The following is a 12,035-nucleotide window of genomic DNA, read 5'->3' as shown; positions in this document are numbered from 1 at the left end:
CGTTTGGGACCAATAGTCTGCTGCCTGTTATAAAACGCATTGTCCATTTCAGTTACCACCCTTGGAGAGAAGAAGTAAAGAGGTATTACTTATGCAGCTCTTGCACAAGGAACAGAGTCTGTGGCTAATGGAGTAACATGCTGGGAATTTCATCCTCAAGAACTGTGATTACAAATTAATGTGTTCAATGTAGCCAATGCCACTGGGCATGGCGTTTAAGGTCCCGTACCAGTCCCTGCTGCAGATTCCAGGCTGAATCGGGGTGGGGGAGGAGGGGTGGGAGAAGCCCCGCTTTCATGAGCTCCCAGCCCCGGAAAAGAGAGAAGCACTTCCGTGTTCCCAGACGGCAGGCTCTCAGCTCCCAGCCTTTGTGTCTTTGCTTAGGCTGTGCCTTTGTTTGGAAGACTTCCCCAATTTACAGTCTGGAAAACCCTTGCCTGTCCTTCAAGGCTCACTCCGAATGTCTCTTCCTTTTTGTAGGTTTTTTCCCTCCCAAGTGCAGATTTCCTGTTTCTCTATTGCGAGCACCCGTTAGGAATCCCCGTGTTAAGAGATGTTCATGGTATACGGCAGTTATCTGTCAGTGAGTTCAGATTTGGTCACGAGCCTGAGCACTGGAAAGCCACTCATTCTTCATCTGCATGTCCCCGGTAATGTGGCCCAGTGCCTGAAACACGGCAGGTGCTTCATAAATATTTACTGAAGTGAACAAGTAACTGCTTTACAACGTAGAAAGTGCTAGGCATCATAAAAGCAGCGCAAATTTTAAGGGGTGCTGTGGAGGTTCTGTGGGGGAAAGGGGAACTTCTAGCTTGGGACATAAGCAGAGGAGACGGGAGAGGATCTTGGAGAGACCACTTGAAATAGGCTTTGAAGGTTGGCTGGACTGGATTTGGCACAAGCAAGCAAGAGGAAGGGGGTGCCAGGAGGAGGGGACACGAGCCTTGTCATTATAGCAACTATTTGCAACTCAAGTGTTAGCATCATGCAAGAATTTACAGACCCACGTGAGTGATGTCTTTCTAGGCATTACCTCCTTTTTTTTTTTTTTTAAAGATTTTATTTATTTATTTCAGAAATAGCAAGCGAGTGAGCAAGTCAGGGGGAGGAGCAGAGGGGGAGAGAATGAGAAGCTGAAGCAGATTCCGGCTCAGGATGGGGCCGGACGTGGGGCTCGATCCCACCATTGCGAGATCATGACCTGAGCCAAAACCAAGAGTCAGATGCTTCCCCCACGGAGTCACCCAGGCGCCCCTGTAGGCATTACCTTCTGATGTGGCACATTTGTTTAATCAAACTACCACTGCTTGAAACTATCTTTGAAGATCGCCTTCAGATCTACTTACAAAAACATACAAACCGAGCAATCACTCATGCTCTATACTCTGTTCCTTTTGATTGAAAAGAGTATTACTTGAATTAATCCCCTCACCCCCCAAAAAGGGTGTTAATGGCTTTTGGCCATTTGAAAACATAAAACTCACTTTTAAAGCAGGAGGATTTGTTATCACTTAATACTCTAAAAAAGTGGGCTGAAGGAAGGCTTTACTGGCTCTTGCCCTAGGGCCAAGAAGGACAGGGAGATGGACAAACCATACAACCATGGTCATGATTAATTGGGGGGCCTGGTCTCAGGAAGTGGGCAAGTCCCCCCGGAGAATGATGAGGGCTGAACTTCGACCCAGAGGTGCGGCTCCTCAGTGATGAATGTGAACCCTGGGGTGCCCAGTGTTGTTCAGCTCTGGGCTGGAGTGACAGCCGAGCTCACTCAACATCTCCTCTGGTTCAGGCACCCCCGGTTCTGTCCTGGGGAGCACCTCTGCCTGCAAGCCGAAACCACCACCTTCTCATTTTCCTAAGAGGAGCTGCAGGAGAGGGTAAGGAACAGGACATTGCCAGTTACACCACTGCCTTCAATGTTCCACACAAAAGAATTTTAAATGCACACACCTTAATTAAAATATTCCCAAGGTGATGGTTTAAATAAATTAGGAAGGTGTATTAACTTGCTAGCCCTCAGGTTAAGAGAGTTCAAAGTTCTTGTTTAGAAAAAGTGCTAGTAAATAAAATAACCTTTTAAAATTTTCATTAATTAATTAATTTTAAAGATTTTATTTATTTATTTGACAGAGAGAGAGAGCACAAGCAGGGGGAGCAGCAGAGGGAGAGGGAGAAGCAGGCTCTCTGCTGAGAAGGGAGCCCCATGTGGGTTTTGATCCCAAGACCCCAGGATCAAGATCTGAACTAAAGGCAGATGCTTAACTCACTGAGTCACCCAGGCACCCCTAAAATAATCTTGATCATTAAGGTTGGCACTTTTAAAAGCTACTACTCTTTTGATTTAGGAAGGGAAAAATTTTAAAACTCTAAAAAATTTACATATTTTTATTAACCACTAATAAAACTCAGATATTTGACATAATAAACATGGTTTTAAATATAAAACACGTAGAGCGTTATAGTGTAGCTAACTCTGAGCCACTGTGTATGAAATTGTAGATATTTATTTATCTATTTTATTTTTTTATTTAAATAGGCTCCACACCCAGCGTGGAGACCAATATGGGGCTTGATCTCATGACCCTGAGATCAAGACCTGAGCTGAGATCAAGAGCTGGACACTTACCTGTGCCGCCCCGGCGCTCCTGTAGATGTTTATTTTTGACCTATACTTACTCCACCGAAGATACAGCTCAAGTACAAATAAAATCCTCAAATAATCCCCAAGCTCCAAAAGGCAGAAATCAGACAACTGGTCTGTAAACAATCCAGAGATCATAACACAAAGTCGAGCATACTCCTTCCTTCTATAAAAACTGCAGCTACCTCCAACCCCCAGTGGCTGTTTTCTAGAGATCACTGATTCACTGCCGTGTTCTCGAGGATAGCCAAGATATGGAAGCAACCTGACTGTCCACTGGTAGACAAATGGATGAGGAACATGTGGCGTACACACACACACACACACACACACGAATATCACTGAGCCATAAAAAAAATGAGAGCTTACCATTTGTGACAACATGGATGGACCTAGATGGTATTTAACTAAATGAAGTAAGTCAGACAGAGAAAGAAAAATACCATATGCTCTCACTTACATGTGGAATCTAAGGAACAAACCAAAAGAAACAGATTCATAAATACAGAAAACAATAAATAAAATAAAATAAAATACATACACACAGACAAGAAACTGATGGGTGCGGGCACGAGATCAGCAGAACAAGTGAAGGGGACTAGGAGGTACAGGCTTCCAGTTAGAAAACAAGTAAGTCTTGGGAATGAAAAGCAGAGCAGGGAATATGGTCACTAATGTCGTTAACTCTGTGGGACGGCAGGTGGTCACTGGACTAGGCAGTGATCACTTCCTAATGTACATAAACACTGAATGACCGTGTTGTACATCCGAAACCAGCAGAGGACTGTGTGTCAACTATGCTTCAATAAAATAATACAATGAAGGCCACCAATAAGGTGGACGATGGCCGTCTCTTCCCAGGCCTTACTCTTCCCATGTCCCCAGACAATGCTGCCCCTCCACGGTTTTTCCTCCATCAAGTCCTCTTTTTTTGGTCCCTGCATCCATTTAACTGTGGTCCTCAGACCATACCCCTGCGTAATGACTTCACCTGCTTGCTACACCCCTCCATGCAGAACATCTACCTGCCCTGAAAAGACAGCACAGTGAAGGCTCCTGTCAAGGTTATCTTGCTCCTTTCCTGGGTCCTCCTGTGAATTTCCCTGTCTGTACTAAGGCTGCTAGGATTCTCCCAGATTTCCAGATTGGAAACTTGGTGTTTGGATTGGATCTCTCTCTCTCTCAGCTTTGTCCTCAACATGGTGTCCACTCATCTCTTTCTTTGCATTTTCGCCCCCACTCACCAGGTCACAAAGTGATTGCCACAGCCCCAGACTTCATCACCTGGCCCCCGCCTGCCTTTCTGGCCTCAACTCTTGCCGTGCTCAGCTCTGCAAAATTCACAGGTTTTCTCTCAAAGTATTTTGTTCATGTCCTATGCGCATACGCCAAATTCCCTGTTGAGAACTGCCCTTTCCTTTACTGTCTTTCTAGGGCTCTGTGAACTCCTACTCATCCTTCAAGGCCCAAACCAAACGTCAGACCTTTTGTTGCCCATTCCTCCCACCCAGGAAGTCTAATTAGCAAGGTTTAGTTTCCAACAGAGCCTTATATTATTGTTATGTTCACATCATAATTAGAACCTGCCGCTTGACAGCAGAGACTGTAGCATAAATAGAATGTCTGGTGTGTGCCTTGTCCCTGGCAGGTACCAATACATGGCTATTAAGTAAACGAGTTGCTAAATAAATGGAAAAGTAAAAATGAAAGATCTCCCCTGAGTCTCCCCCCAGTTGGACTCCTCGGGTCCAGCTCGAATACACTACAGCAGTGTTTTTCAAATCTTAACATGCAGGTAAGTCACCGGGGGCAATCTTGTTAAATGCAGGTTCTGATTCGGGGGGCCTGGGGTGGGGCCTGAATTCTGCTCCCCCCACGTTCTGTGTGAGCGCCGTGCTTTGTGCTTACTTCTAGCGGGGCTGCATTCGTTCATATGTTCTTCAGCAAGAATGTGAGTTTCAGGGGACAGGAACGTGTGTCGACCGTGTCTTATATCCGCTTCTGCATTCTCGGCACCTTGCCCGGAACCTGGGTCATGGTAGGTGCTTAAGCTATGTTTGTTTAATTACTAGTTTCTTTGAGGCTGTTCAAAGCCAATGCCTGGCTTCCTTCATTATCTGTGCATTTGGAACGACTTTGCTAGTCAATGATACTCCTGACTCCCTCGGAGCAGTCTGGATCTTCTCCGCAGGAGAACAAAAGTAATTGGTTACCCAAAGCCCCAAAAGGGAGCTAAAAACCCAGGAGCAATTAAGTCGACTGAACACAGCTGTGGTCAGGTAGGCTGGAAGGAGCCACTCTCCGAGGCCCAGAGCCCCGCGGAAGAGATCAAGGAGCTCTGTGACCCAGGCGAGTGACACACCGCGAAAGACACTACCGACTCACTTTGATCAATAAACCTAAGGCCCAGGTTGGGTACAAGCTCTAAATGATAATTTTGATATAAAAGATTGAGAACAGTTTCCTTCTGTAAGAATCAAGGGGGAGCCAGAGAGGCCAGAAGACAGGAAAACTTACAAGACATACATATTTAACGACATGCGACAGGGCCTACATTATTTATAAGTCAGAATGCCCTCTGGCTGAGTTTTAATTTGCTCACAGCGAACTGTTACGCTTGTGTTTTGTTATCGGACGTTTGGCCTTTACGCTGAGGAAGAGGCCGAGGACAAAGCTCGGCCCCCAGAAAAGGGAGTGACGGCAAAATGTTTTGCTTTGAGAAAAATAAAACCCCTCTCATCTGTCACTGTGCCACTCCCAACTACTTGTGTTTTTCTGGAGGTTCGACGGCTGGCAACTGGGGTAGAGCACAGATGGGTTAAAGGCACATTCCTAACAGAAGGAGTCCTGTCCCCGTTACATAAGGCTTCGTGCACGGTCACTTACGTGCACTTTCATTCCTCTCTACGACTCATTACATCCCAGTGGTTCCCAAAGCCAAGGGAACCCAGGGAGACCTACCAAAGGACAGAAAGAAGTCAACATGTTTAGTACCAGAAAGTTAAGAAGACAAACACGTTTTGTCCGATTCACGGAATCCTTTCCATGACCTCTTCCTGGCCAGAGCCACACAGAACACAATAATCGTCTCCCTGTCGATCTGGCCGATTCATAGAAAAAAATCAGTTATTTTGGTAGTTTTCAGTGTAAGGACAAGGCCTTGGCTGTTCAGCGCTTGTTATCTGACCTACAGGAACTGCCAACGATATTACAGATCTGACCAACTGCAAGGGATGACAAGTAACAGGGTCTCCCCTGGGCTCCTGCCAAAGGGCCGATTTATTCGACAAAGTGCGTATGAGACGCAGCGCTGAGGAAACCACGTGAATTAATATTGTAAAGGTTTGCCAGTAATTAACCGGAGAACTGCAAGTTGCTTCTGGCGCTGGGTCCTTCTGGACCACCGTCCTGGTAAGGGACAGTTGGCAGAAACGAGATGTCATTTCCCGCAGTAAACGTCACAGGACGTTCCACAGAGATGAGCCCACAGCTGCTGCTCGCCCCCTGTGCCTGCACACTTGTGCACAGACCCTCGCTCCGGGCTTGGGCCCCAAGAATCACCAGCCTCCAGGTCTGACATTTCGCCCTGACAACTGAAGGGAACAACAGTTGCCTGACACAGCTGTGGTCCGAGGGTGAATGTCAGGAGGTGGGAGCTGGGCCGGTCCCAGCCGTGAACTCGGGGGAGCGATGACTTCTGAGAGTCCGGAGCCTCGAGCAGCCTGCTGCTGGGCCCCCCTAGCCCCCAGAGGGCTCAACCCTCAACATCTGATTTGAAAATGGAGAAAACACAAGGGTTACTCCAAATACTGGTGATGTTAAGTCACCCTAAGCTTTCTGACTGTGCCCCTTAAAATGGAACGTGTCTCTTCAACACCCCATCTTGCGACATCCTCTCGGATCCCTGTCGATCATAAATACATTCTGTCTGTGTGGCTGTGATCAGCGGGCAAAGACATGAAGTTATTCCTACTTATTTTTTCTTCCCAAAGGCCATCTGATCAGAGCATTCTAACAGCTCTTGCAAGAACGCTGTGATTCTGGCTGTAGACGTTTATCGTTCACTTGGCCGCTATGTTGACAGATTACGGTCTGTCCGAGCTTACTTCGGACTATGGAATCTTTTAAACAGTTTTAGACATTTGGATTTAAAATTAAAAACTTTTTTGTGTTGTCCAGGATTTCATTTGTCTGTCAGAAAGAGAGGAAGAGAGAGAGAGAGCAAGCAGGGGGAGGAGGTGAGGGGGAGGGAGAAGCAGACTCCCCGCTGAGCAGGGAGCCCAATGTGGGCTCGATCCCAGAACCCAGAGATCATGACCCGAGCTGAAGGCGGATGTTTGACTGAGCCCCCGGGCATCCCAGAATCTGTGGTTTTTATAATATACTTTGTAATACATGTATTTTTTTTTTACCCCAAACCTTAGAAGAAGAGGACTAAAATATTAGGAAATGTACTTCTATACGTATGTCTTAAAGCTTGCTAAAGTATTTTGCAGGGGCACCTGGATGGTTTAGTCATTAAGTGTCTGCCTTCGGCTCACGTCATGATCCCAGGGTTCTGGGATCGAGCCCCATACTGGGTTCCCTGCTCAGCAGGGAGCCTGCTTCTCCCTCTCCCACTCCCCCTGCTTGTGTTCCCTCTCTCACCGTCTCTTTCTGTCAAATAAATAAATAAAGTATTTATTTTAAAAAAAAGATTTTACATGTAGGATGTTCTCTGAACCAATACTTTCTTTTTTTTTTTTTTTTTTGAACCAATACTTTCTTACCATAATCCTTCTCCACTTTTAATATCTGGCCACAACCTTCCCATTAAAGAAGTGAAGCAGGTGCTCTGGTTTATAACAATTACCATTTCATTTATTTATTTATTTATTTTTGAGGGAGAGAAAGAGAGAGCACCCGTGTGCACACACAGGAGCCGGGGGTGGGGAGGGGCAGAGGAGAGAGAGACCCTTAATTAAGCAGGCTCCGCGCCCAGCTCAGAGCCCGACATGGTGCTCGATCCCACCCCCCTGAGATCATAACCTGAGCCAAAATCAAGAGTTGGACGCTTGGCTGACTGAACTCCCAGATGCCCCTACAATTACCATTTTATTTTATTTTATTTTTTTACAATCACCATTTTAAATCGTATTCTCCCATTAGCATAACACGTGCTCCATACATAATAGCTGCCACTACTATTATGGCAATCCACGCCACCCAAAGCCTGCTCCAAGGATTATATTTTATGTAAAATATAAACACACGTATAAATATGCCATTTATGTTTTATAACATGTTTTTTAAAATGTACCATGTGTTGGGTCATGAAATCAGTTCAGTGGGTCTCAGCCAGAATTTTATAGAAACGAAATAAAATAGAAAAAAATATTTGAATACATTTCACATGTTAAGAAACAGAAGTATTCTGTAAAACTTGTTTTAGTGTTGTGAATTGGTTGTGTCTGGTGTGTATGTAGTAATGAACTGTATTTCTTACTGTCAGTTGCCTTTAAAAATTTGAAAGCTATTGTCACAAGGCTTATATTTCTAATGAAAACATAAGTACTCACTCTAGAATAAAGGAAAACAATGATGCTTATTTTTCTATAACTAATATTTGATTCTTTTTTTAGAGGGGGCAGGAGCAGAAGGAGAGAGGGAGAATCTTAAGCAGGCCCCACGTTCAGCATGGAGCCAAAATGGGGCTCGAGCTCATGACCCTGAGATCAAGACATGAGCAGAAATCAAGAGTCAGACACTCAATCGACTGAGCCCCCAGGTGCCCTTAATATTTGATTCTTATCTTCTATATTCAAAACACCATTACTCAGCTTTGTACAGTGTGGTAAAATGTACTGAAACCATTTAAAAGTAATCTTCTTTTCTATGGGTGCCATTAGAAAATTAATTGCCAAAAAAAAAAAAAGAAAATTAATTGCCTAGCTTTTGTCAACATGACTATTTCCCACAAATGGGTTCTCCTTCCTTTTCCTTTTATTTACTATGAGTATAATAAGAAGACATCCAAGGACTCTCGCTGTTTAGTCTACTACTGTCTAGTGATGACCTATTTCCACGGCAAACACATGACAATTCCCCTTTATGACAAACAGATCTATAATAAGACAGTATCTCATTGGAAGTGTAAGAAAAATAATTCTAATCCATCCACCCAAACACACACCTGCATCCCCATTATACCTTTCCATATTAAAACACTTTAAGTGTTTATGAACTCTTTTCAAAAATCATAATATCTGGGGTGCCTGGGTGGCTCAGTGGGTTAAGCCTCTGCCTTTGGCTCAGGTCATGATCTCGGGGTCCTGGGATCGAGCCCCACATCAGGCTCTCTGCTCGGTGGGGAGCCTGCTTTCCCTCCCTCTCTCTCTGCCTGCCTCTCTGTCTACTTGTGATCTCTGTCTGTCAAATAAATAAGTGGAATCTTTTAAAAAAATAATAATATCATAGGCAGATGAAAAATAATCAATTTAGTTGTACTTTGCAACTGTGCATTTTTGCTTATGGAGAAAACAGAGTAGAAAATAGGAGGAAGTGTTAGTCTATGGAGGTCAATGTTAATGTTTGTACAAGTGTTGGGGAGCAAAGGCAGACGTCCCACGCTCCTTTGAAAAGTCACAGACTTGGTGTTGGTATTAAGCCAACCTCACGGACATCAACATTCCAGATGAGAGTTAGGACCTAGACCACGACCACTGGGAGAATGAGAGTTCTATCCCTGAACGGAATTCACAAATTTGCTACTTTGTTTTCTCAATATTAACTCCAGTCGGACCATCCACTTTGACCATTTAAAGGTAACATTCATTTCTAATGGAAGGAAGTTTCCATGGGAAGGCTTTCTACAACAAGTGCAGAGACTTAAAAGGATAAGGAAGAGTCTACCTACCTCCAAATTTTTTAAAGATTATATTTATTTATAAAGATTATATTTATAAAGATTATATTTATTTATTTTAGAGGCAGAGAGAATGCGTGTGTGCGTGAGGGCGGGGGAAGGAGGGGATGGAGAGGAGAGAGAGAGAATCACAAGCGGACTGCCCTGAGTGTGGGGCTCGATCTCAAGACCCTGAGATCATGACCTGAGCCGAAATCAAGAGTGAGATGCTTAACTGACTGCGCCACCCAGGCGCCCCTCAAACCATTTCAAACCATATACTGAGTACTTGCTCTGTGCCAGGTACTATGTTAGGGGCTGAAGACAGAGATGAGTTTCCAATTGAGTGGGAGAGCCTCCAAAACACACGTATACAAATGACAACCGTATGAGCTCACGGCTATGGCTGAGCTATATTCAAGATACGAAGGAAGCACAGAGGACAGGCATCCATTCCCAGGAAGGTCATACAGCACCACATATGTTTGGGACATTGCAAAAAGGGCTAAACCATCTGAGATCTGCAGACTTTGAAACAACGACAATCTGATTTGATCTGCGTGTATTCAGGGTTCCATACATAGTCTGGCAGTGCTGGGAAGCAGTGAGAGGCGGGAAGAGAGGACAGACGAGGCTGGAGATGAGGGCAGGGCGAAGGTCAAGGGCAACATCTCAAGGCTGGGACTTTATTTTATGACCAAGATACTACTCAAAGCACCAGGACTGCCCAAGTAACATTCAAAAATATTTTTCAAAAAATCTTGAACGCCAAAAGAGAAATTTAAAACATATAAAAAGACATTTTTATTAGTCATTCTATCTCCTTAAAAATTTTCAAACCTTTTTCAAAACCTTCCTGTTTCCTTTAATTGTTATCACAGTTTCTTAATATATATGCCATCTTAGTGCTCAAAACCTTTTGCCTTCTATCACACTGGCTGGTCAGTCATTTCCCATGTAGACATCATACATGTTAGATTTTAAATGTTTATTTACTTAAGTAATCTCCACACCCATCACACGGCTAAAACTCATGAGCCCAAGATTGAGAGTCTACTGATTCTACCGACTGAGCCAGCCCGGTGCCTGTCCTACATGTTACCTTCAACAGCTGAAGAATGTTGGGTTCTTACCATGGGCAACTTAACCACCTTCTTTCTGCTGTCCTGTAGGCAATCTCCAGATTGCTCCGTGACAAATGACACTTGCACAGTTTCTACATACCTATTTTATCTTACGCTTTCCTTGAGGTAAATTCTAAGGTGTGACATTTCCAGGCTACCAGGAATGAATATTTCTATGGAGTTTCTTTCCCTGGGCGGCAGAGGGCATGGCACTTACGGTTTTGCTCCAAGTAAGGCCTGTGGTGTGGTGTTCCTTGATGTACGCTTGCAGCTCGCTCCAAATGCTCAAATACGACTTCACCCAGTCCACGTGGCGCAAATCACTTTGTTGTAAAAGAAGGTGGAAGAGAGTAGAGTTAGGATCGAAAATAAAATTTAAAAAAGATTGGTGGGAACATGGTAATCCAGTAACTAAGGCCCTGGGGGACCCTGGGCCAATAGTCCTTCTGGTTCAGTCCCCGTGAACCAATTCTGAAAAGGACCCGACGGGCCGGTGACCCAGGTCTCTCCTGAGATGAGCCAAGTGTCCTCCCCGAGCTCCAGGCGTGGGGCAGAGAGGACCACTGGGAGCGGACCCGGCAATTCAGGCCATGCGTCCTCACGTAATCTCTAACAGGGAGATGAATGTGGAGGGAGGCCACTTCCTTCTGTACTGTTTCTGATGCAAAATGAAAAGCAAAGTGCTTTCAGAAATCAGAATGGCATTGGAAAGAAAAAAAGTCCCTTGGCTGGTTTTCTAATAATCTGACTGAATTATTTGGCCAAGAGAGTCATGAAATTAGAGTATTTTAGAGTGGTAAGGAGGGTGCTGTTGCAAGGAGAAGGTTTCCTACAAACAGGGAACACCCAGTCCCTAATTCAACATGGAGTTGTAGTGCTGGGCACAACCGCTCAAACACAGTTTCCCAAACACAGAATGACTGAAGTCTAGGAGGGGAGCTCAGCACTGTGGCTGTCGTTTTTTTTGGTCGTTGTTTGTTTGTTTTAATAATAGCTTTACTGAGATATAATTCAAATCCCATACAATTTACCCATTTAAAGTGTATAATCTAATAGATTAGGTCGACAGTCATGCAACCACCACCAGTCAATTTTACAACATTACATCACCTCAAAAAAAGAAATCTCATATCCACTAGCTGTTACTCCACATTTTCCCCAAACTTCCACAGCCCCAGACAGTTGCTAAGCTACTTTCTGTCTCTCTGGATTTGCCGGTTTTGGAATTTCATATAAATGGAATCATTCAATATGTGGGGTTTTTTGCATCTGATTTCTTTCACTTAGGATATTCTAAGGTGCATCCATGTTGCTCTTGTATCAATACTTCATTTTCTTAATGACTGAATAACATACCATTTTGTGGATATACATTTTATCTGCTGCC

At 44.3% G+C, this 12,035-nt stretch overlaps 1 protein-coding gene across 3 annotated transcripts in view; it reads right to left on the bottom strand.

The window, feature by feature from the left end:
* Positions 1 to 12,035, bottom strand: part of CAP2 (cyclase associated actin cytoskeleton regulatory protein 2) — a 132,082-nt gene that overhangs the window by 22,069 nt on the left and 97,978 nt on the right. For all 3 annotated transcript variants that reach the window (XM_080806357.1, XM_080806359.1, XM_080806358.1), the window contains exon 7: positions 10,866 to 10,971. In XM_080806357.1, coding sequence (XP_080662483.1) covers positions 10,866 to 10,971 — 106 coding nt within the window. The remainder of the gene's footprint in view (positions 1 to 10,865; positions 10,972 to 12,035) is intronic.

This window comes from Martes martes (assembly GCF_963455335.1).
Source record: "Martes martes genome assembly, chromosome: 6".
NCBI lineage: Eukaryota > Metazoa > Chordata > Mammalia > Carnivora > Mustelidae > Martes > Martes martes.
This window is presented reverse-complemented; position numbering and strand designations above follow the sequence as displayed.